The sequence below is a fragment of the Mycetomoellerius zeteki genome, unplaced genomic scaffold, assembly GCF_001594055.1.
Source record: "Mycetomoellerius zeteki isolate Tzet28-1 unplaced genomic scaffold, Tzet1.0 scaffold64, whole genome shotgun sequence".
Classification (NCBI taxonomy): Eukaryota; Metazoa; Arthropoda; class Insecta; order Hymenoptera; family Formicidae; genus Mycetomoellerius; species Mycetomoellerius zeteki.
This window is the reverse complement of record NW_017257654.1, coordinates 772963-799825: the sequence shown is the minus strand read 5'-3', so window position 1 is coordinate 799825 and position 26863 is coordinate 772963. Positions and strand designations below refer to the sequence as shown.

Here is a 26863-nt window from a genome sequence, read left to right as displayed (position 1 = left end):
ATATAATTATATATAATATAATATATAATTAAAAATCATTATTTTAATTCTCTTTTATTATTATACATTAGATATATTATTATATATAAATATTATAATCGCATTTGTATAAAAAATGAATTGCGATATAAGTTTTAATCACTTAACATCGACACGGTCACGACGGTCTGATTCCGAAATGAAGTGAAATTCAACTACAACATGCTAATTAAAATTCCCGGTAGCGAATTGCTATTCGCGAAAGCTGTGGCGTACCTTGTCGAACGTTTCGTCTCGCTCCGATTACACAAATAGGATTACGAGTAACCTGTTTCCTTTGTGAATGTAAAATTTCAATAAATAGCAGGACAATAACGCATAAAGTTGAAAATAATTTAAAATGATCTAATACGCGAGATAATTAATCTGTTAATTAATTAATATAACTAATTGTATATCATATTGTATAATATAAAATTAATTGTTATTTTGCCGCAATATATGTATATGTGAAAAAGGTCAACAGTTTCAAAACGATAAATAATGAGATATACCTACAAGTATTCATAAAAGTCGAAACTAAATTTATAACAATAAATGTTCGAAAATTCTTCTTTTTGAAAGAATGCAGGTTTCCAAATATATCTATTGTACTATATAGAAATAGTAGTAAATGTATTCTGCTGATAAATCTTTGAAAGTTTATAACTTTTTATTATAAAGTATTCTCCGGCATAAGTTTAGATGAACTTTTTCTTAGCCACTCGACCTCATTAACATATTGTATAAGTTTGGTACCGACTTTTATCGAATTTTGTAGGTATACAGGTTTACATTACAGTAATATTTATTATTAAAATAGAATAAAATAAAAAGATCATTAAAGTGGTTCAATAATTATTCTTTTTTCTGTCCTTTTAAATTTATTATTCGATAAATTTAACAACACTAAGCATGGCTTTGGCAATGCAAATTTGATGGCATTGTGATCTCAACGCATTATGTTGTCAGCTTCGCGTGGTGTATGCGCACGCTGAAAGCTCGAAAATAATCAGAATAAGGCAATATTGCAATTTCCGCGTGCAACGATAGTATTATCGAGGTAATAAGGATATACGCGAGTTTCGTGCTTTTCCTAGTATTGCGACGTGCAATAAAAAAACGCTACTCTCCGGCTGGTTAAAGTCATATTTTCTCCCATCTTCTCTCATCTTACGCATACTTGCGAAAGTTACTTTGATTAAAAATAAGAAATACGATTTCTAATACGCAGAATAATTATTGCGTTAATTAATAACCATTTTAACTGTAATGGTACACGTATATACGTACGAAAGTATTCGCGATTTTCATCCAATAATTCGCATTCCGTTAAGTGTGTGTAGTTAACGGTAATGAGATAATATCATTAGTAGGACAGACCTTTATATCAAGCAGACGACAGACGCGCTATGCGAGTTGTATTTATCTCGTAATACAACTCGTTATAGCACTCTATTGTAATTATCCTCTTGTATCTGGAAGTAGGAAACACTTACTCGCGGCGAGAGAAACCAAAGATGCGCAGACACCGGAAATTGGACGTTTATTATTAGCCGCTGATGAGATCTCCACATAAAGCGTGTAAAGAGAAAAATTATGAAGATATTAAATGTTGGCTGCAAGAAGGAAATTAATTGTTACATTTTCAAGATAAATTCCAAGATAAATTTTAAACAAGCGTGCCAAAGAGTTATTTTTCTGCCAACAATTTAAATTGAGTAACAATTTAAGTTGAACTTTGGGAAAAGAGTTAAAAGAAAATAAATCGAGAGAGAGAGAGAGAGAGAGAGAGAGAGAGAGAGAAAGAGAGAGAGAGAGAGAGAGAGAGAAATTAAAAACAAAGAGAATAAAAAAGGATAATGAAGCAAGTTAGTTAATTAGTATATTATGATTTAATTATACAACAATTCCACAAACGTTCCGACCTGTCATCTTCAATGGATGAGAAAAACACAGTAACTCACAAAATAAAAATAAAAATACGATGAATAATTAAAAATAGAATAGAAAATAAATACATATGTATATAAAATACGTAATATAAAATTAAAAAATAAAACTGATCGCATATATAATGGTTATAATTTATCAAACAAAATTTGTCGAAATGTAAAACTGCAAAAACATATCATCGAAATTGCCGTGTCAAATTAACAATAGTCCGATACTGAAGATCAAACGGCAATTTCATTCTCAATGCTATATCCATAAAATACACACAAGTTTTCTTTCTTGTACAAAAAATGTCTTGTAGGAAACGAAGTGCTCTGGAATTTTTATTGACGTAATGAAGGAAACTCGTTCATTTATTTCAAACCGTTTTTAAAGGCAATGTGCATTATTACTCCTTTTTCCAATTAAGTTACGTAAAGTCCGTTTTGTTGGTATTACTACAGTAGAAATGTCAGATGGATGACTATTTGTTGCAAAGACTGTCGTCCATAATTTTCATTGAAAAATAATTAGATAAAACGAGATGTGGGAAGAGAGAGAGCCTGGAACATCTTCTATAGGCGATATCTTAACGATTATCGTTTCGCATGAGACAAGAACAAATGTTATGACTAGAATTTTAGCTCCTGTATGTCGGAAATGTATTTTCTGCAGAGCAAAACCCTAAAGGCATGATACTTATAATTTAACTGTTTCTGCAAGCAACTCACTTGCAGAATAGATAGATTTTCATGCACGATATCGAATCAGTAGCGATATTATGTAACTATTCTTTTAACTATACTGTTGACTCTTTATTTAAAAAACGGTAGCACATTGACGCCTGAATTGCTCAATTATTCAATTCGCTATTCTTATTATTAAGTTTTACAGACTGAAAAAGCCGTATAGCGACGCTAAAACAGTGTCATATTTTAAGGTAAAGAAAACGATAAAATAATGAATTATAACAAATCTTATTAAGGAGAAAAACACTGTACGATTTTAAAACCTCCGTTTTAAGATTCTTTAAAGATTAAGCGACATTTTTTTAGGAATCGTAAATAGATATCAGTATAAGTGCTAACACAGCATAGAGTAGCATGGCTGATGAATAGTACAGCCTTGTCATGACGTTATCAGCTGACTATGCGATGTCATCACACTCATCGAGCGATACTTATTTGGCTTTCCCATCGAAGGTTTCCTTCTCTTTTCTGGGAAGAGTAGCGATGAGAAGACGTCGAGTAGGATCACATCTCATTTTCACGATGGTATCACGAAGCATTTCCTGAATGGGCAGACAGAACTTGGAGCGGCCAAGAGCGGCCGGTGGATGAGTAGGACAGTGTGTCGCCGTCCTGCACGTTGGGCCCCGTTCTTCTCCACGTGACCTGGCCACTGACCCACTTTGGTTTCTCCTGGTTCCCTCTCTCTGTCTTTCTCCCGACCCCCTACTCGCATTCGACGGCTTCTGTCTTCCGTGCAGAGACAGTACCCCCTTCTTCATCGAATCGGGCTTCCGTCGAATGTTGTGTTGCCACCACCATAAACGACTTCCACCATCGGATCGGCCACCACCACCGATCTTCGAAGGCGCCGCTTATGACTTAGCCATGCGATTCCAGCAACACATGCCGTGGCACAAGGTACGACGGCCAGACAGGTACCATCCCGTTTGCTAGCCGGATGGACGATCGCGCGGTACAGATCGGTGCGAGCGCGTAAGAGTTACAGAGATTTCCAAGTGCAATCGGTAGCTAATCTCGCAAGAACGAATCCTGGTATCGCCGATGTTGCCTGTAGGCTGACGATCGACGAATGTAATAACGCGCGCGATAAAAGATCGAGACACACGAGGTCGGTGCACCGGTTCGAAATTCGATCGCGGACGTTGCACACGATTCATGTCGGCGAATCAACTGGCAAGACGAAAGCAAGTTCAGTGAAGAAGTGCGGAGGGGATCAGTGATCTCTCGAAGGGGAAACCATCGTGTAAGGGACGATCCGACCACGACAAGGGCAAGGTCGCGTTTTCCTCTCTCGCGCGGAAGCAGACCGGAAGAACGGACCCGTCATCACCGGAATTAAAACAACGTTATGAGACGCGCTTAACGTGCCCTCTCGGTTGCACCCAAGGTTAATGCGCTGCACGGTAAGTGGCTCGACCCTTAAGGGGTTGTTTGATCGATGGTGCGGCTGGTGGAACGAGCGAGATAATTTCCCTCGTGTCTCAACGGAAGGAATTGCTCTGTCTTCATGATACATTATATTCTCGACTTGGGAGCTTTTAACGAATTTCTATATTTAGTAGAATATGAATTTAAGCATTTCATTGAGTATCTATAATAAAAGCAGCGTATAAATATGTAATTAGGTGAAAAGAAAAGAAGAGGAAGGGTGTCCTCTTGCAACATGTGTCTCTTTTAAAAAATAAATAAGTAAAAGACCACTTTAATAAAAGATTATTTTCATTTAAAATATTTAAATGACATATTTTTTATAATTAAAATTTAGATCCAGATTAAGATTAAATGAAATTTCATATATTTGCTATGCAATAAATAAATCAATTTTAACTAATATTGTTATTATTATAACCATTGGAATACTTTACTAATAGGCTCATTTATTTTAAAATTTAAATGTGACATAAATGTCATCGTAACATCATTCACAAAATTGAATTAAATTTAATTCTTAGTATACACGATTGGATTATTCGTGTCCTGCGCATTTCTTATCTTTCAAATATTAGAAGGATTAAAAATAATAGCCTCTATCTTTTTTTTAAATACACACAATTAACTTTACAAACATTTTCTAAAAATATTAAAGTGTGTGTAAGAAGCACTCAATAATTTTTGTAAAAGTGATGAAAATTAACTCAAGACACGCGAATAATCCATTATGTGTAATAAAGAACCGAAAAATCATCGTGTACATTAATTGATATTTAGGGAAATGATATATATATATATATATAAAAACATAATTCATGTTAAATTTGTTCTCACAAGAGAAAGTTTAACTCGAGATAATTGGCATGAAATTTAATATCAATACCAAAGCTCAAACTGTTTACTAAAACGAGATCGAATAGTAATTTGATTCCCGTCGGGAAGACCGGAGAAAGCCATGTTCTCGGCATTAAAACTAACGCACATTCCGAAGATGCAAACAGGAGACCATTTGACATGCCCCGTTGCATCGCATTTATGAAAGGTATTTCGATCTTTCATTCCGTAGCTTTTTTCTCCCCGTATACATTCTTCGTCCACGCGTCATTAAGCGTACGGATGCCCGACACGATGCGTCTGCTCGAGCCAGACGCCGAAAGTTACCAGGAAGATCTACGACATACAAATCGATGACGCAAGTAACAGGTATCGGCGACCTGACTTGCAGCACGGACCTGCCCTCGTTCGCCGACAGACGAGACGCGCAGCGTGATGCACCAACCGTGAAGCGCGCACACCTGAATCACAAGAAGTCAGCATCGTGCGAATTACGCTTCCAGTTTTACGTTACCAGTTTCATGCGTGCAACGGTCACGCATAAGGTTGGCGAATCTTAAACGTGGCGTCCGCCGTAAACACAGTTACGCTCGGTGAACATTAGCAAGTTGTCATAGAAATAAAATAAAGATTATTAGCGTTTTTCTGCGGAAGCTTCCTACTTGTTTACCAGTTACGTTTTTTCACAAAGTGTTGTCCTTCTTTATAAACAATATATACTGTTATATTTGAATACTCTCAGTTCAACGTAGAAGTCCGTGCGGGTAGCTTAAGAAGACAAATCAAGATTTATTGGCTGCGTTCAGCAAAGGAAGCAGTTTTGCAACTGTTGTAAAATTCTTCAATACGATTGGTTCTTACTTTTGATTCCTTATTGATCTAAATGTATAAACCAATCATGTCGAAGAATTTTACAACAGTTGCAAAGCTGCTTTCTCTGCTGGACGCAGCCACTAGTTTTGGAAAACTAATAAATCGATTGAGATATTTTCACTCTTTTAAAGGATTTATAATTGTCTCATACATATATCTAATAAGATACTCCTTGAACGGATAAAAGATCTCCTGTGTTGACCCCTAGCAACGTCTACCGCGTACATCTTTTACGTACGTCCAATGTGTACCTGAGTCAGGTATGTGGTGGCGGGTCGTAACGGTTGTCGAGGCTTCTACTCTTTCCAATCATGTAGACTCATTCGCACATTTAACGCTTCTACGCCTTTAACCGGTTAGGTCCGTAAAAAAAAGATTTGCATTTGTAACACATGGTGTCTTTTAAAGTTAATTCACTTGCAAACTGGAATTCACCGCTAATGCGGATTTTTCACGTGAAAAGAATTAAATTAACTCGTTAATTTTTTAAATATACAAATCACGTTTTTCCTACCTGAATATCTCTCGACATCTCTTCGTAGATTTAACGTAAATTTATCTAAATGAACTCTTTGATTTTAATAAAATAATCTCTATAACTGACGTAAAAATTAATATATAAATCGTAATTAACGTATAATTAATAATTATATAAATCGGTTAAAAAGTTATATTTATAAAATTATGCTTAGAAAATTATGAAATATAAAATTGCACACATAAATTAAATTATAAAAATAAATGAATTAATCTGAACCTGTAAAACCGTTAACGATTAAAATTTAAATATGTAAAAAGTTCATTAAACACAGGATATTCGTTTTAATCGAAAAAGTCTCTTTCTAACAAAATCACGCTGATAAACCGCAAATGGTTACGCAGCTTTTCGTGCCATCATTGGCACATTAACGTACAATACTGCGGCTATCACTTTCGATGCTTCGTACAAGGCGATCGGACATTGAGTCTTCCGTGTTGAAATGAGCACAAGAGGAATCGATCGGTTTTGCACGAATGATCGCGCTCGAAATGTTTTAAACGATCGAGTGAAAGCAGCGACCGTCTGCATCTCTTCGTCCTAGGTCTAGTTTCGCGCGGTCACTTCGCGGACTTCTGTGTTCCATTCGAATGGCACGGGTTCCCTACTTTCTCAGATTATTTCGCTAATCACCGTCGTCTCGATAATTGACGCTCGTGTTTGCACTCGCTTAGAGAAAATGGAGGCCAAAGGCGTTCCGACCTGTTGAATTAATTCAAATTGCGCTTATCCGTGAAAAGCGAATCGCGGAAACGAGGCTGAGTGTGAAGAGAATCTTTCTTTAATTCATGAGGGAAAAAAGAATCTTCTTCCATTCGTAAAATTATTTGCAAGACAAAAATTTAAAAGACCTTAACGGTACTAGACAGATCTCCAATTATATTAACAAAATTATAATGAGCGGAATTAGAAATAAAGGTCAAATTGTCTCTGTCGTAACTTTCAGCGTTAAATTAATGCTTTAATGGACATTTCGGCGTCATCAATCACCCACGCACACGTGATCGATCGTTAATAGTAGCATCAATCATTGATGATCTACACGACAGGTTGTCGAGGACGAGGAAGCCCCCGTTGAGGCAATCGGGTCACCCAGATCCAATAATCAAGATCCAATCACATCGAAGCTTTCTCCGAGGTTCTGTACGTCTGTATATCTACGCGTGCATATGTGCGTTGCACCGTATGCACTTGCATTCACGATACCTCAGTGATGAACGGCCAATGAACGCGGAAGAATTTTCGATTCTGTTGATTCGCGCCTCGCCGGAGGTCGAAGTTGGCAGAGGATCCTCTCGGCAAAAGGATCCTCTGTGTGACGAGCGTGCAAACGTGGGATCTCGCCGTGTTTTCCCGCAAACATTTTTTTTCCGATTCACCGAGAGAATTCTCCTGTACACCTTCTCTGCCAGCAGTAAAGCACGAGAGAGAGGACTCGTTTACCATTGATCGCCGCGGCAGATAGTCCGGAAAGTAATGTCCGCGGGAATGTAACGTCGTGATTTTGCGCTGTCAACGATCAATAAACGTAGCAACGAAAACGCGAAGCGACGTAGACAACGAGAAATATTATGTATATAATTTGACATAAATAATAAAAATATATATCATATATAAATGCACGTATAAGTAAGAGAGATAAATAAAAAGGTAGAATGAACCAAGAAACGAGTGAAAAATAAGAGATGCTAAGGTAATAAACCATAATTTAATGTTCAATAAATTGTCAAAAATGATAGAACATTTCAACTACACAGAGTCTTCATCGGCTAAGCAAAGTTTTAAAAAACTTGAAAATTTGAGTACAAGAATAGAAATAAAATAAAATTAAGAATAAAACCGATTTTGTTTAGTTAAATGAAAATTGTGTAGTTGAAACAATCTATTATACTTATTATAATTATTTAACATTAAATTATTATTTACTACCTTAACATCATTTGTTTTTCTGTCTTTTAACTTTCTCATTTTGCTTTGCAATATGAGTTTGACTCTTTTACTACTTATTATGCATGGTACAAAAAAGGTGGGTCTAAAAAAGTAAAGTGGAGGATGCTACTTGAAGTAATGCGTTGAGAATTCTCGAGTTGATTGGTATAATCACTGACAACGACCGGAAAATGTTACGCGAAAACGAAACACCTGCAACGAAAGTGACTTCCGCGTATTCACGGCCGTACGTAGGGCATACGAAAGGCTCGCACTTGTGTGTTAACAGCATATAACGATGTAACATTCTCACGATGTAAGCCTTGTGTAACTATTACGCGATATACCGACATTATCATAATTCAATCGACCCTGAATCAAGGTAGCCATGCATAATGAAGTGTGTGTTTAACCTTACGCTTAACTTTAAATAGAATGTTTCATAATTATGGATTATGTTAATATATAAGTTAAGAATTACGTATTTATAATCTATAATCTCGTCCTTGCATTGTAAAAGTTCTTATTATATATGCAAAATGAAATATATATTTATTATTTTATTTTTATTAAAAAATAATTAATAAAAAGGGCTACGTGCCAAGCTAGGTGTTTGTTGTTAACTATCTTACATTTAATATTCAAAAAAATACACAAATAGTTTCGACCCGTGGATTTTTTCTTATGAGGAAGATTTCTTATCTGAAAACTTTTGTATATCAAACACCAATAAATAATATTCAAGATGTTTGTATATCAAACACTAATAAATAATATTCAAGATCTTCGAGAAAGAATAATTACAGCTTGTGCAACTTTGGATCAAAATAGTATAATAGTTGCTACGCATACTAATTTATTAAAAAGGGCAGAACTTTGTGCTGCAGGAGGCAAGCAATTTGAACATTTGCTTACATAAGTTACAGTTTTTCTTCATTAATTTATGTTTATAATGCTGCAAATTTGATATTAAATATCAATAAAATCAATAAAATTTGTTTATTTTTTTTACATAAGTTAATAAATTCACATAAGTATTCCTTTATTAATGAGTATTTGTGATAAATATTATGTGTCTATGTATATCAATAAAATCAATAAAACATCAATGAAAGTGACAATCTCGATAGTGCGTTGAATTCGTCTTGAAGATCCCTACAATATTATGGAAAAAAAATTGTATAGAAAAAATTCAAAATGATCTTAACTTTTTTATTGAAAAAAATTTTTTTTAATTTTTTTATCCTTTGTTGTAATTCGCATGAAATAGATGGATAATCATCTTTTTTTTTAATTGTTCGAAATGTCTATCAATAAAAAATCGTGCGGACCATTACGCTGAACACCCTGTGTATATATATATATATATATATAATGTATATATACATATAATTCCGGTACATTTAATGCAATTAGTATAATTATTCAATATTTAATGAAATTAGCATAATTATGGTACATTTAATTAACATCATATAATCGACCGGATGTTGCGTAGTTTTTAGGTTAACAGGTGAGAGTATTAATATAGTCATATCAACATGTCTGTGTGGAACAACAGTTCACTTTAACGGATCGCATTAAAAATCAGAGCGGCACGAACGGACCATAAATAGACAAAAACATTATCATAACTTATGTCGAAACCATCATTTGACAACCAATCGTTATGTATTTAAATTGTTCCCTTGTCGTTGCAATTTAACTCTACGTAGCTTACCTAATATAAAACTCAGTTTTAGTGCTGCCGCATCATATCGATCCATTAAATTCTCAATTTTTAGAGTTCGAGATATACGGTGACTGCCAAAGTTTCCGACAATATACAATTTTACAATAATTCTTGTCAATCTATTTTTCAATTTATATTATAAATTAATAAAATTTATGTTATAATCAATTTAAGAATACGAATATTTTAAATATTAGAATACATTAAGTACTTTTACACTAAATCTTACATGTAAGAATTTTTTATCTAAATTATATAATAAAGTTACTCGTTGGTCGGAAACTTTTAGCATTGTATATGAAATTTAAAAAATTAGAACTCCAAAAATGTCAGATTGCAGTACCTTAAAACTCACAAATACGTATATATTCACTAGCACGTTGACTTGAATGACGGTAATCTTGTATGACACGTTGCAAGATGAACTTTATAATGGGTTAGCAAGGCCGCGGTGGGAATGGGACAGAATGTCGGTGAATTGGTAAACTGGGTCACCAGTGTCTTGGTGAACCTGTGTTAAAGCGACCAGCGGCTTGCCCGACGCTCATTCTCGTATCCTTGCTTTTCATCATCTTTCCATTTCTTCTCCTTGTCTCGCTCATCAAGGCTTCTGCTCTATCGCCGAAGATCTCCGGCGACTTTACCTTCAGGTTCCTCAGATATCTCGTTCCCGTTCCTTCGTCTCGTCCGCAGCTATCGTACATCGGGCTTGTATGACTGACTGTAACGGGATTCCGGACGTACGCGCGCGCCTGTGTTTGCTTGTGAGCGTGAACTTCTCCAACAAGGAAGAAACACATAGGTCCAAGGTGATGTTTGCTCTTCATACATTTTGACGATTCACGTGTGAAACGTGTGCGTATACTGTATTCGTGGAGTTTCAAAGGGATCTTTGAATATGAACTTGGCAAAAGCGAGAAAACGAGTAAAGACACGCTTCTTGTTCCACTTAAAATTTTAACAGTACGATTTGCCTTTATCTCGATTAATTCTATTTTTATCTCGTTATTGTACTTAGATTAAATTAGATACAAATTTATATTTTTATAAATTTTAATGGCGCCCGTAAACCTTTTTTGACCTTTTGCTTTTTGCAAGTTATTAATAGAGCTACATATACTCACTCACGTTAACCTGCGTTTTTTTGTGTGTGCAAGCGTACACCTACGCGATATAGGAGCATTGATCCATATTTGTGAAATATTGGTTAACCCTTTGTATATTCATCCATTATAAGCATTACATTATCAGTCATTGGATTCACCTGTTCGTTAATCAATAACTGTAATTTGAAATGACACACTATATGAATCGAGCATAAACCACGTTTCAGCATACAATGATAATATTTTTCGATAAAATTGTTTCGAATATGCGAAGATAAATACGAGATATTTATTTTAAATTTATATTCGTTATATTGAAAATAAATTTAATATTCTAATTTACGATTCATTTGGTGTAATATTACACGCTTCATTATCTTCGGTTTTAATATCGTAATCAATATCCATTTTATATGAATGATAATTATTTATGTTATTTGCGTCATATCTCATTCAACTTTTTAATTAATTTTTAGAAATAAATTACTATACATATATCTAGTTGAATTTTAAATAATAAATGTTTATTAGTGCATATAAATTGTTGCAAAATTAACTGCTAGTATTTTGTAAAATAAAATTAATTGAGAGAATACGCCATGGGAATCATCTTACGATTCTCAGTTTTTTTGGCATACGTGCGAGAGACTGATATTTTTGTACCGTTACGAGGGACAAATACACATGCTAATATGATCTGATGATTAACTCTGAAAAATTATGACTGCTGAACGATTATGCTGATGAATTTAAAAAAACAGACGCGATCTCTTTTCGGTGTCAATCAACACAGATGTTATCTCTTCATAAATTGTTCATTTAAAAAGAGAGAATATAATTGATCAACTAAATATCTTCTATGAATGCTATCTCTCACTTATTTTGTACTTGAATACATTTATGTCATTATGAGAATGGAGAAATTTTCTGGCTAAAAACGTACTGTGCGTTTAATGGATAGGATAAGTAAATTTGTATTTCACAGAAAGAAAATTGTAAATTATCCGCTTTTCCTTGTGAATATAAGCGCTATATGAATATAATGATCCATATATCTTTTGCGTCATATTTTATGTCTCAAAGTCAAGTCTTTAAAACTAAAGGGTGCTTTAAGATCGTCGTTGAGCTGGTGCCAAGAGCCTTTATAAATAAATTAACGTTGACTTAAAGCAGAGCTATCTTAAAGTTTGATAAGAACTTTTTAATTTTAAATTTTATTTGCTTAAAATTTTAATATACAACTAATATAAATCATTCAAGATAAATATGTCTTTTCTCAATAAATGTCTAGATTTTCTTAAAATACTTTTTCATTACAGATGGTTGTTGAGAAAGGTGTCTGTCTGCTGTTCATCTTTCTTACTCTGACATGTGTCTTTTCTCACTCCTGGACGCCTCAAAATGAAGGTAATTAATACTATCTATATTTATTTGAATAAATAGGACCAAATATAATTAAATATTTCTTGACTCGTCAAACGAATATTTTATTAACGTATATCTTTTTCTCTCTCTACCCCACATATATATTTAAAGAATTGAAATTAGAAACCTGTTTAACGGAAAAAAGTAACCCATATAATTTACATTTCTCAAATACATCTTTTTTTGCATAATAAATCATTGTTTTTTATCGTTAGAAGGTAATGAATACACAAGTAACGCGAAAATGAGGCAAAACTCGGATTTCTACTTTTACAAATTATTCTCGCATATGCATTCTCGTTAACATGCATACCAGTGTCCGCGGCTCGTATACAAAATGATATGTTAAAGTCGGCGGTCATTACTGACACCAAATTCTACTTTCCGTCTTTCTTTGAGCAAAATCAACAACAGAGAGGTGGAGCCGAGAACGAAGCTTTTCGCCATATGCCATTTATTCCGGTCGCGCGTTGAGCGTATAATACAGACGAGGTGAAATTCGATTTTCTGCCGAGCTGCGCGAATATCGATGTCTCACGTACGCCGCTTTGGGTCCCTTCCGGCGAGCATGAGAGGAAGGTCAAGGGTCGTCGGAGAAAAGCCGCGCGTCAGTGTTTCACGTTTTAACTCATCGCGTTTTTACGAATTTTTGGCACGGCAAATATTGACACGGTATTCTACTTAGAGTTTCACGCGTTCCTTCAAAAGTCGTAAGAGAGACGTATCCGTCCATGAGTTTGTTTGTGTGAAACACATAAAAATTTTAAGATATTTACGTGGTACTCGAGATGAAAGTGGCGCATGTTGTCGGAGCAATATCGTTCTAGATATATATTCTATATTCACTCAATTATACATGTTATTGACGTGTTTATGGAGAATAAACTTCAGAACATGATGGTCATTTTAACGACAGTGATAATAAATCATTAAACGTGATTATTTAATGTGACATATAATAAGCAATTTGGGCAACTTCAATTGAAGAAAATTAATTCAGTTATAGGTATTAATTGAAACATGACGTGAGATTGATATAAACAAATAACAACCAGTTTTAATTAATGTAATTAATTTAAACAAAAATTAAATAGAAATTTCAATTAATAAAAATAATATTTAACATTGGAATTTAAAATGTAACGACAAACGATGATTCTATACGATGAGAATCTGCGAGAAGAAGATTGACTTCAAGCTTCTCATTAAACACAGTTAAACAGACGACAATTCTAGGACACTCTTGTTTATTGACGGCGAATTTTCGAATGTCATCTATCGAACACGTCAGGTTTTCAACGTCGTGAATCCGAAAGACGCTCTCTCTCGAAATTATTCTTACAAGCTGGCATATCAAACGTGTAACTATTTAAATATTTATTAGCGATGACTTTGCCCTATATATCAGAAATTCACCTTTCTCCACTTTCGCACGTTGATTTGTGTCAAGAGACTTTATGACTCGTGCGACACTCGCGATGGCATTTACAGCTCTATAATAGTTTATGATGACATTTCTCGCAGCGCGTGAAATTTCTTCTCGTTGAGAATTCTCTTTCGATTCATTTGTTATATCAATTTATATGGGATCTATAAAATGTTGAACACTTTTTTATCGAGAGCATGCACGATTATATAACGCGTAAATGAGGCTTATAAAATTAAATAAACAAAAAAGTTATCAATTATAAGAATGACAAATTTAATGCGGAAATTAAAATAAAGGTTTGTTAAATTATTTATCGATAAATGCATAAAATTTTGAAATACGGATATGGTAATAAATGTCTATTTATTAATTTGTAGCGCTTGTAACAGATTATCGAGCTTATATTTTGTCAATTATTGATTATTACTGATATATTTCAGGGCAATAATAAAAATTTCATATTAATTGAAATAGTAAGTTACATGTATAATATGACAGAAATATAATAGAAAATGTAGATTAATACAAAATGTAGAGTAAAATGAATCTTTTTAATAGTATCAACTTATATATCTGCTTTAATAATACCATATTTTAGCTGCTTTCGTTATATCTGCTTCCAAATGCACATTGCACCCAGTCGACACAGAAATACACGTGGGAAATGCATACGGGAGCGAAAAATTTAACCGTAATGCGGGTTAATTATTACTATTATTTATGCCCAACATATTTTGTCCTCAACATATATTTTATCGTTACAGTGTATTATGATAGAATAAATGAAAGATTACAGATATCTCGCAGGAAATTGTGCATCATCATCTTTATCGCGATACTTGTGTTTAACACATCAATATAAGTATTTTCTAAAGTGCTCATTTTCTCAACATCGGTTATTGATTAAGATCAATAAACCATTAACTGCTTAGTAATTATTTTCATTGTATAAGACATATAATTTAAGATGTAAGATATATAATCTATATAATCCATCAGATAAATATCAGTACACAAAACAGTATAGATGAAAAAGGCTGCAGTAACGCGATGCATTCAATTTAAATTTTTATTTCGCGTAAATAATTTACAAAGTTTGCTACAAAGCTTTTGGATTATTGTGCGTATTTAATGTGACGTTTTTCCGTTTGAAGCGAATTTCTGTTAAACGTAATACCGACAACGAGCGTTTAATGCTCGTATTGCATCACATGTCTCACAATGATTAATTAAGGTGTTATGCACTTTATGCTTTCACACAGATTGTCTATTAACTAGCATACCTTACGTGTTCCAGAATGGACATAATCGCGCTTCTACGGGCTCACGTAGTCAACCCATTTTTCACAACACTGTGCACAATCCCGCGACTAATCTAAATTGCAAATTGCCCTCTTCTATTTTCCGCGTCGCGTAGAAAAGAAAGTTGCACAGCCCACGACGGACGCCGCAAAAAATATGTAAATTTTGCGCGAGAACATATTTGCGTACTAAAGAGCAGGCATATAAAAACGATGAATTTAATTCTTCAAGTTCCTAATCAATTGAGAACTCAAACTTTCTCAAACTTCTATCATAACTTGATATTGTTGTTTTACATCGTTATATTGTACATATATATTGTTCTAATATTACAAATAAAAAAAAATTTATCGCGCAAATTTTTATTTCGTATTATTATTTTTGATAAATATTATTTTTATTACTTCACATTTATCGCAATGATATTTGTTTTATATTTTTTTATATTGCAATAAAAAATCCGAAAGACGAAAGGTGTCTAGAAGACATTCGAGAAATATAGAACATCTTTCAGACAATTTTATAGAGTTTTAGGCGTTTGTGTTCTCCGAGTATGTGCTATATTTGGAAACGAGCGAATGCAGTATATCGATCTGATAAATATGAGATAGATCGGTAAGACGCGAGAGTTCGCGCATGGCAAAAATCTGGAACGCCAGCCGCGAATATCCAGACAAGCATCGCGGACGGATCGCGGAGTAGGTCATCATATATCGGCAGTGTGCAAGCGCGTAGAAGGCACGTGCGGCGGAGCCTACATGCCTGCTCGTCTATGCTTTGGTCAGCTAAGCATAACCGGAAAAGATAGCCGCGTATGTGCAAACACAACACACGCGCAAAACGGGCGTGCATCTCGTAACCAACGTTTTCTCGTCGTATCCCGATATTAACTCAATATTGACGGTGATTCATATTTTCTCTCGCGTGCTCGAGAAAAAAAGCAAGAGAAAACAAGAAAGATGTTATCGTCAAATCTAAATGATGGGAATTAAACGAAAGAGCGAGGATAACTTTTTGAAGAAATAACCCTCCTCTTTCGTTCTGTTTTCTTAAATGAATCGATAGCTACGCGATATCTATATTTATACCCTTCTTGCTTCGTTCATTCTATTGCAACATCGGTGACTAAAATGGAAATGTTGCAAGATAAACGATGTCCATATATTTTGACTCACGCAAAAACGGTTTAACGTCTCTACTACGGGTTGCATATCGCAACCAATAAATCCTCGATCCGATATTCGATTTCTCTTTAAGGGTAAACCGAAATTTGGGGCAGTGTTTCGAGCTACGTGAATGCGGTGCTCTTTCGCAACCCAAATACCAATCGGAGCGAACTTTGGATGCCTCTTCGCAACATGCTACGATAATTTATTTTATGAAAATAAACTTTTATCGTTTCTTCAGAAATTGCGAAAATTCTCTGAACTAATAATTTATAATATACACGTAAAATAAACGATCAAAGGATCCCACATTAATTATATGGAAAATTAGATCCTAGTGAAATAATTTAATTTTCACATATATAATAATACAACTTATAATATGTGTGAATAAAAGATATCATAAACACAAAACTAATGCACTCTAAAAAATATCGGTGTGGATTTTACATCTTCAGGTGTCTATGTAATTCTCACTGTATTGGAGTTAACATTAACGTCAATATAATGTGGTTTTAAATTCAAATCGTAATGATGTTGATATAAATACCAAGAGTTTTTAAATTCATACCACGTTGGTGTTAATGTGAATACTAATAAAGAGAATTGTAGACACTGCATGTATTAAATCGATATTTTTTAAAGTGGATAATTTTTGAGCTATGGTGTATCAGAAGTATACTATGTGAATACAAGTTTGACACTTTTTATACATCCTAGCTCAAAAACCATCCATTATTGAATTTTTTATTTATGACATTCTTGTTCATCACATTATAAAACATTATATGTATATGCGAACTAATTAATTCGTTGGAACCAATTTTCCATATAATTAATAAAGGATTTTTTATATAAAAACATCATATAAGCTTCTCTTTATATAAAATTTTTCGCTATTTTTCGATCCTTTCTCAAATTAACTCTATACAAAACAAAGAGGAAAGTTGCTTATAGAATTGATCTTTTATTATAATTATCTTTCAGGTAGAAAGCTGTTCGGTGGCTACACGATAGTGCCGAAGGTGTGCCGGCCGTCATTGCCGTCGCGCATTAAGTCGAGCGAGCCACCGATATGCATGTTTAATTATGAATGCACACGGCGTAACGGTGAGGTCGTCGGCGCCTGCATGGACGGCTTCCTTTTCGGTGCGTGCTGCCAATTACCACCGAAGAGTTCGATGAATGGCAACGATGATCCGCTTCTCGGCACCGATGATTGGCATGTCACCGAGTGGCGAGACCACGAAGACTGACAGGCCAAATGTCTCTAGTGGCGAAACGGTATACACGAAGATCTCTAGTTCGAATCAAGACTCTTCACCGATGCTATCGTCGTCGTCAAACAACGTCCAAAAAATACAATTGCTCCAACAGGCAAACGTAAATCAGTTGACCAATGGCTTCCCAGCTCTTTTGGGTCAGCAGAATATCATCGATGGTCTGAGATTGCCAGAAATATTGATGCATTCAGATTCTAATAACGATATTCAGAATCACCAAGATCCGCCAAGGGAGAAACCAATCACTACGTTGCTAAGTCCCGATCAAATTCTGCAAATAGTGGACCCAGTCGATCAACTTCCGGCGTTGTTCTCGCACGGACTAAGCCAGAATAACCACAGCGATCCAGAGACGATATTATTGAATGAGAACGGTACGATGCTCGAGGAGATCAACAATCCGGACGAGATTTTCCGACCCCCCTCCACTGAAACGCCGATCAATAAGGTCACACAAGATGGAAACACGTGGATAAAATTTTCAGAGCAGACTGAATTCTCCATGCCGGAGTTGACGTCGCAAGCTCCCAAATCGACGTCTATGATAATGAATATGCCCGTGGTGACTCAGATGTACACCAACGCGCAAAAGCTTACGAGCGATTTATCCAGCACACTACTGGCAAACACATTCGACAAAATGAGCACAGTCGAGAAGAAAATGACTACAAAAATGATGACGGATTCAATAAAAATCCAAACTACTACGCCAATGACCTCCTCCAGCAATAAAGACGACTTGGTGAAGGTACCCACCATTATATACGATTTGCCATCGGGCAACAAGAAGAAGGATGATGTTGTTTACGATAAAGAGGAAATCGCCATTAATCACATAATCTCCATTCTGAATGACACCACACCGAATACGGACGTATCAGTGACTCTTCCGGTTCCTAATTCCTCGCCGGTTCAGGCCTGGGTGAGTATTGACGAGACCTCAAAACCTATCCATCATGTCAGTTCTTCGAATTATCGACCTACAACGCCCGCGTCCTCGACTTTCCCGTACAGTTATTACAAACCTGGTTTCATACAGTCTAAACCTTCGTCGGCGTACTACAACTACGAGCTCGTACCTACCGAGACGACTTACACGTCGCATCATCAGACATCGAGTGGCTCACGACCATCCACGCAAACGCACTCCGACGCTTCCAGCGGTAGTTTCATCAGCAACCGACCTACGACGAACCCTCCGGCGCCGACCGTGATAGTTCTCGGCCCGCTTGGAACGAGCTTTACCACGCAAACTACTCAGAAACCCGTCACGAGGAAGCCTTCGGGCACAACTATCAAGCCTACTTCAATTTCGATTAAAACTACTCCTGTTAGACCTATCACCCTAATCACCAAGAAACCCAGCGTGTCCACTACCATAACTCACAACATCAGCACTGTAATTTCCAACGTCGCCAACAACAACGTGGTCTCTACTAGCTATATCAGTGTCAACCTGAAGGATGGCACCAGCGCGAAACCAACAGATGATGTTAGCACTGAGACGATCGAGGAAATTGCAAGCACAAAGACTCGGCCGAGCACGAAAAAACCCGTGATTTGGACCACGGTCTCTTCGTGGTCGAGCAAACCAACGTTCAATCTGAAGCCATCGACGTCCAGCGTCAATTGGCAAAACAATAATTTGACGCCAATTAATAATGTTATATTCAAAGATACCATAAACAAGGCTACCACTACCACCCCTGCAGCACCTTGCGATGATGAGACTGCGGCGCCAGATGATCTCATCAATTTCCCGCCAGTGCGGAATCCGAATCTTAACATCTCCATGCCGATCTCGCAGCAGGAGAAGCCGACAATTGTTGAGTACAATAACACCGGGTATCCGGATATCGAACTCATCAACGAACATGATATTCCGACGCCCACATTCGTTGAGGATGACGTGCTGACAAACAAAGTTGACGCTTTCGTTGTCAAGCTCGTCGAGTCGCTGCAGGGTACTTTTGAGGTAACAAGATAATTTGTTTTTACCAGCGAAAGAGTTTTATACTCCTATGTTGTTTAATGAAGTTTTAGATTGCTTTGAGTTTTACGCGGACATATAGCTTAACTTTCAGCGCTTTAAGCGTTTCGAGTAGATAAACGGTTTACATTAATGTCTCATAACTAAAACGTTGAAAGCTTGTGTTGCCTTTGAATTCTTTATTTTCTCTTGCTTCTAAAAATTTTACACACTTTATGAGTTAATTTTGCTCGAGTAACATGAAAGCGACAAGATAAATTCAAACATTAGTATAAAGTTGAAAGTTGTCTCGTATATATTGTCAATGTTAAACTGACATATTAAATTTGTATTATTAAAGATACATACATTATTATTCTTTGCTCATTTAATATATTACTATATTGTTTTAATCCTTTAAATTTTGGAAAAATTAATTGTTTAGTATGAATTATTAAAGTGTCCTTGAAATAAATTAAAAAAGATTTTTTTAACATGATTCTAATCAGGTCTGAAGGGTTAATAATAAATATCTCGGTCCGTATTCAGAACGCACTTTTATCAATAAATGCGCTCTTATTTCTGAAATTCTATATGCAACGTGAACTACATGCTAAGTGCGTCCTAATATTTCTAAATACTGAATAAGAGCCTTACTGAATACAGAATACTTGCGTGATTTGTTCTTCTTTTCTGATCGCCTTTTTAGAATCTAAAAGACATAGTCTACACTCGAAATGGCACCACAGAGAATTCAACATCTTCTACCGTAACGAAAAGACCTTCAACTGGAAGCACTACGACAAAAAGACCTACGCGAAAGCCCACAACTAGACCAGCGTCATCCTCGTCGTCGACGACGACGAAGAGACCATCCGCGACCACTAAGAGGCCTACTCGTCCAACTCAGAAACCGTCGTCGTCCGAAAAGCCAACGCGTCCCACTAAAGTGACTACTCTGAAACCTAAACCAAGCACATCGCAGAACGTCACAACGAAAAGGCCCCAAGTAACGAGGCGTCCGACAAAGCCGACCAGGAAACCCACGACTACATCGTCCAGCAGTACGGAGGCGATTCCATTAGAAGAACAGAGTCTGTATACGACTGCAAGCAGTGTTGCAGAAACGAATGTCGTCCAGCAGAACGTAGCCGACTTTAAGACTCGTAAGTGAGCAGTCGACAAGTTCGCAAAGTTTTTGTAAAAAATTCTACAAATAAAAGATCCGAACATCTAAATCGGAATCTCGTTTCTTTTCTACTTTTTCACTAAACCTTATATTACTCTGTTTCAAATCCTTTATGAAAATGTGTATTTTTAATCGCAATTATCACGACTGTTATTACGGTCAACATAATGATTAATTGCGATAACAGAATGCGGCGTAAGACCTCTGATCTCGAAAAGATCAGGAAAAGTAGTCGGCGGAAAAGGCGCAGAGTTCGGAGAGTGGCCATGGCAGGTTTTGGTTCGCGAGGCGACCTGGCTCGGCTTGTTCACGAAGAATAAATGTGGAGGTGTACTTATCACTGATAAATATGTGATAACAGCGGCCCATTGTCAACCAGGGTACGGTTATACTTTATATCTCTCTCTTCCCCCTCTCCCCCCCCTCTCTCTCTCAATTTTTAACTTCCATTATTATTTTGTTTTGTGAAAAATATGAAAATTTAATGATTTCAATTTTTATCAGTTTCTTAACTGAGTAGTATCGAGTTAAATAACGGGATGCTTTGTGTAAATTAACAACAATTGGAAAAATACAAATATAGCATTATTTTATTGTTAATAGCTTCCTGGCTTCTTTGGTCGCGGTGTTCGGCGAATACGATATTTCGGGCGAGTTAGAACCAAAGCGCAGCGTTACGAAAAATGTACGCCGTGTCATCGTGAACCGCGGTTACGATCCAGCGACATTCGAGAATGATGTGGCGCTTTTGGAGCTCGAGTCACCGGTGCAGTTTGACGAACACATCGTACCGATTTGTATGCCAGAAGACGGCGTCGACTTCACCGGCCGAATGGCGACGGTCACAGGCTGGGGCCGACTTAAATACAGTGAGTATCGATTTTCGTTCACCCAATTTGTAAATTGCGAACGCCTTTGTGTATACGACTCATGCGATAAATTTCCCGCAAGACTAGAAAGTACAAAATGGAACAGGTTACCGTGACGAAAGCAGAGTAACAACTTTCACGATGACTCTCGTATAGCCTCCTACGCGCCCGAATTCTGTCCGCGGTTCTATCTACTTTCTTTTCGCGCGTCATCTCGCCGTCAAGGTTTTATTAACGGTAACGCTACATTCGATAGATGGTGGTGTACCGTCGGTGCTGCAGGAGGTCCAAGTGCCCATAATGGAGAACTCAGTTTGTCAGGAGATGTTTCAAACGGCCGATCACGTGAAATTGATTTTGGATAGCTTCCTCTGCGCTGGATACGCTAATGGCCAGAAGGATTCTTGTGAGGTAATCGGATGAGTTGCTCCCTATATTCCATTAGCTTTATTAACTGTTCCAGCTGTTAGCGGTGCCTCTTTGATCTTATGGCAAATAATGTGATTACTTTGTTGGCTGCACGTGCGAAGCTTCAGTATAACTATACATAATCTACATAAGCTTCACTATTACTATACATAATCTACTTGATCTTCTATTGTACAGGTCTTATTTTTCATTCTAGAGAGAAATATCAAATGCATTTGTTATCAGCCATCATCATGCACTACTTTTTAATCCTAATCGCTAACGCGCAATTACCCTTGATCACATGTAGAAAATTCATGTCAATATTCTTAATATTTACTTTTTACTTTGAATTCTATTTATTTTTATCATTATTTTATTGTGGAATACTTTTTTTTACTTCATTTTAATAAATCTTCAATACTTTGGCGATTAATCCTTTTAACTTGTTTGTGCGTTCAATGCTGCGATAAATAATTATCTTGCATTCTGCAACGTTAATACCGAAAATAGGTCTTGCATAAACAATTATAGACAACGGTAATGATTTTCTTCAGGGTGACAGTGGTGGCCCACTAGTGATGGAACGACCGGACGGCAGATGGTTCCTAGTCGGGACCGTGTCTCACGGTATTAAATGTGCGGCTCCGTATCTACCGGGTGTGTACATGAGGACGACTTACTACAAGCCCTGGCTGCACAGTATCACCGCAGTCTGAGAAGCTGGAACTCACTATCGTCATCTCACGTTCTCGCGTAATTGCGCGAGCGGCACCGAATGCCATTCTGTATAAATGTACAAAGGAACTAATTTATTTCTCTTCGAGATAGAGCGTACTTAACTCAATTAAGTAACACAATCGCAGATGTAACCGGACTTGAATGTCAGAAGGCTGTATCGATTTCTGAATAATAATGAGATGCACCATTCTCTTATGCATCCGTTATTTCATGTTTTTTATTAATGCAACGGGAATAACACTTGCATAAGTAGCAACTTGTGCCGAGTAAATTTTATTGTAGAAGCAGAGAGATGCAGAGAGATGCAGAGATAGAGAGAGAGAGAGAGAGAAAAGGGAAAGGAAAAGAAAGAAGAGACAAAGAAAAGGAGGAGAATGAAGAAACAAGTCAACCTGAGTCTCAAGTTATTTAAATTTCTACGGAAATAGAATTCTACGGATTGTCTGCGGTAAATTACTGCTTCTCGGCGCACAACCAGTGCCCGATGATGCATTTATGAGTATCAATGTTTAAAACTCGTCCTTATGCGCATGTGTATACATATTTGCAAAGTCAACATTGAAGTAAGTTCAGAGAGAGTATCAGAAATTTTAAATCGTTATCGCTCCTGAAATGACCGATTCCTATCGCTTCCTTTACATCTTTCCACGATCGAAGAAACAGATACTAATAATTCACGATTTGCGTCAATGCTCTATATAGCGACTTCCTAATTTGAAACTGGCTTTTCTTTAACAAAACTCTTTAACAAAAGTATTTTATTAATAAAATAATTTGTAACATAGAAGTTATTCATTTTTTTATTTAATTTATAATTATTAAAATTTATAACTTTATAGAAAATATTAACTCGTAAATAGTTCAATTGAGGAAAAGTTGACTCCAAATTTATGATATTGCAAATCATATTGGTAACAATTTCATTATCAAAGATACGTGAGGGAATTTTGGATTATCATGTGTATAACATGAGTGAATTTCAAAAACTGCACAACATTCCTCCTCATATTTTATATCTCTATCCGTTCCGTGAATATTCGCGCCAGCTCTGCAATACATACATAAGTGCATAAAGACGAGCTGCAAGCCCTATTTTATTTCATTGTTAGATGTTATTTATTAAATACATTTTTATACGATAACTACATGTGCGGTTATTTTATTCACCACCAACACTTCAAGCACGGAAATATCATAAAAGACATCAACGACTTGACGTCACATCGCCATGCATATTACGCGTCACAATCCTCGAGGTGATACTCCTATTAAAAATAGAGACAAATGTTCTCCAAATCGATCGAACTTTTAATATACTTATATCATTACATATGAACAACGTCACCGCGGTGATAACGTCGCTACTTCCGGTGCTTTCTGTCTTTCTGGTGCTCGTTCGTTTGGCACGTGTTTGAACTAAAAGGTCATAACACCGATAAAAATCTACAAACGTTAGCGTATATACCACAAGATATTTGCCTACGGCACTAATTCTATGATGTTTGCATTTTATGGTAAAAATAAAAAATCTCTTCAGAATTTAAATTCAAATTCAATCAATCCATACAAATATCGCTAAACGCCGCTAGCGATTCACTATAATTTTTCAGAACAATTTACGCCTTAAACAAATTTGGTCACTTTTTATTATATAAATGAGATTTTATAAATATTAAAGTTTTTTATTATAATTAATTTCTAAAATATATCTTTCTAAAATATCTTTAAGTTAATCTTAGAGCAACCCCTTGTTATCTTATTATACTGTGATTATTAATTCTGTGCATCTGTGTGATAAATGGGGAAATAGTAGCAAAGTGTGCAGCTTTATAGGGGAACGAAATGTCGTGCTACCGATTAGGATCTTTGTGAATACACTCTTTATTATGTTAGCCACGCGTAAAATATATACAGTTATTCTATTCAGAATAGAACAAACTTCTTGAAAGTACTGTTATCATTATTAATACTGCATTACAATTGATATTAGTTGTCTTCATAAATCTCGTGAAATAAGGAATTACGAAATTATATGTATCAATTGTAGAATTGTGTTTCTTGTATCTAAAACATTACGTAGAATGCAAATGCCAACCGTAATTTCGTGATATTTAAATAGAGAGAAGACTAATGAAATATTAAGTAAGAAATAATAAATGAGTATTATAAAATAAAAATTATTCAAGAAAAAATTAATGTTAAATCAGACTGGAAAATATTATTTAATATTCTACTTTAATATAATTATATATAAAAATTACTATTTTAATATATATGTAATCATTTATATAATAAAAACAAAATTCCTTCAGGTGTAATATAAAATTATTTGAAACGTTGAATTAATTGGATTATTTCCAGCGAAAATGTACGTACAAACAATCCACGTATATTGTATTTTCGTTTACGTAGGAAAGGGCGCGGTAATTCAAAGGACCATTAAATGACGTGTCAGCTGACCTTAGCGGAGAATAAATTTCAGTAAGTGATTGAGATCATTAAACGAGTATTCATCATACAAAACCATCCTGCAAACTTATTCATGCGCGTGCTATTACGACGCGAGACAATATACATTTATATTCCATCATAGTGGACACGAAGTTTCTTGGAAGTCTGGGACTTGTTATTCACGACACGCAAGACCAAAGTAACGTTCAAAGTTACGCCGCGAAACGTCAAAGCGGAAAGAAGTGATGCGATTTAATGATACGTACACATACACGGGACGACCCGGTGCACTCGCGAGAACGCATATATGCACTCGCCTGTGTACTCTGGCATTTCGTCACACAGGTGGTTGCATCGTAGACGGTAAGCGTATTTGCGATCTGTCACTGCAAGATTTACGCGCGTCTACCGGTTCTGTTCTCCTCCTCCGTGAAAATGTTCACTGAGTGCCCTTTTCAGGAAAAAGGAAATAACGTCGTAATTAGAATTTAAGATCAATTATTAGTGCAAATGAGATTAAAGTTGAAAGAGTGGAGATTATACAATTTAAAACTATTGATTATAATTTATAATTCTTTTAAACAACAATTGAGTTAAAAACCTTTAGAAGATTTATGAGAAAACTGACATAACAAAATAATAGTATTTTAAGTTAACTATTTGAATAAACTTTCCTTAAATTCCTCAAAATAATAAAAAATTATTCATCAGTATTTTCGTTAAGGATTTTAATAAGAATAAAAATTATTTTACATTTTAGAACTTTAACTTTTAGCCTCGCTTTTAGCTCAATAACTTTCTGAAAACTGGCTTTTTGAGAAAAAAATCATTCAAAGATATTTCATAAAAAATCCAGACCTATTGAGGAGTTCAGATTTAAAAGCATTAAACAATGACGATATTATCACGATTTTTGCTTCGCAATCATCTAATATATGTGAAAGAGCATGCGGAGGTTTATAAACGGGTATATGGAGCAGGAACGACCACCCGGCGGGTACATCAGGATACCTTGGATCAATACGGCCAAGAGAGAACGAAACTAACGGTAATATAAGGAGTGCGACAAGGAGTGAGCTAAAGTGAGCAAGGTAAGCACGATGAACGGCGAGAACGTGTCCTGGCGCGCGAAGATGGAATATTCGTTTGTCGTGATTGTCGGGAATACGTTTTGAGAATCTCAAGTTGAGATAAATATAACAATGGGCACTAAGAACCAGAAAAATTCTGCATCTCTCTCTCTCTCTCTCATACAAAGGACCTCCCCCACAAAGTCAGGTTCGGACGAGCGAGATTACTTATTATCTCTGACCTTTCGCAGAACGTACGCTGCTTGTTCTTCCGGATATTAAAGAACATCGCAATTTCTGAAGTTGTTTCCCAACGAAAACGGTATCCCAAAGGATCGTGATATTATAATTTGTGAAAGAAGTTAATCTGTGCGTGCGAATCCGATTGTAAAAAAATTGCATTCAAAGCATTG

At 35.8% G+C, this 26863-nt stretch overlaps 2 protein-coding genes across 2 annotated transcripts in view; one reads left to right on the top strand and one right to left on the bottom strand.

The window, feature by feature from the left end:
- LOC108728771 (neuropeptide Y-like) overlaps positions 1 to 26863 on the bottom strand; it is a 99536-nt gene that overhangs the window by 67617 nt on the left and 5056 nt on the right. The window lies entirely within an intron of this gene.
- flz (transmembrane serine protease filzig) lies at positions 3591 to 23254 on the top strand. Its single transcript, XM_018457515.1, is given in 9 exon segments — positions 3591 to 4108; positions 12468 to 12555; positions 17458 to 17687; positions 17689 to 19728; positions 20432 to 20888; positions 21099 to 21291; positions 21515 to 21780; positions 22037 to 22191; positions 22746 to 23254. Coding segments are annotated over 9 exon segments (3603 nt in total). The 5' UTR covers positions 3591 to 4096; the 3' UTR covers positions 22908 to 23254.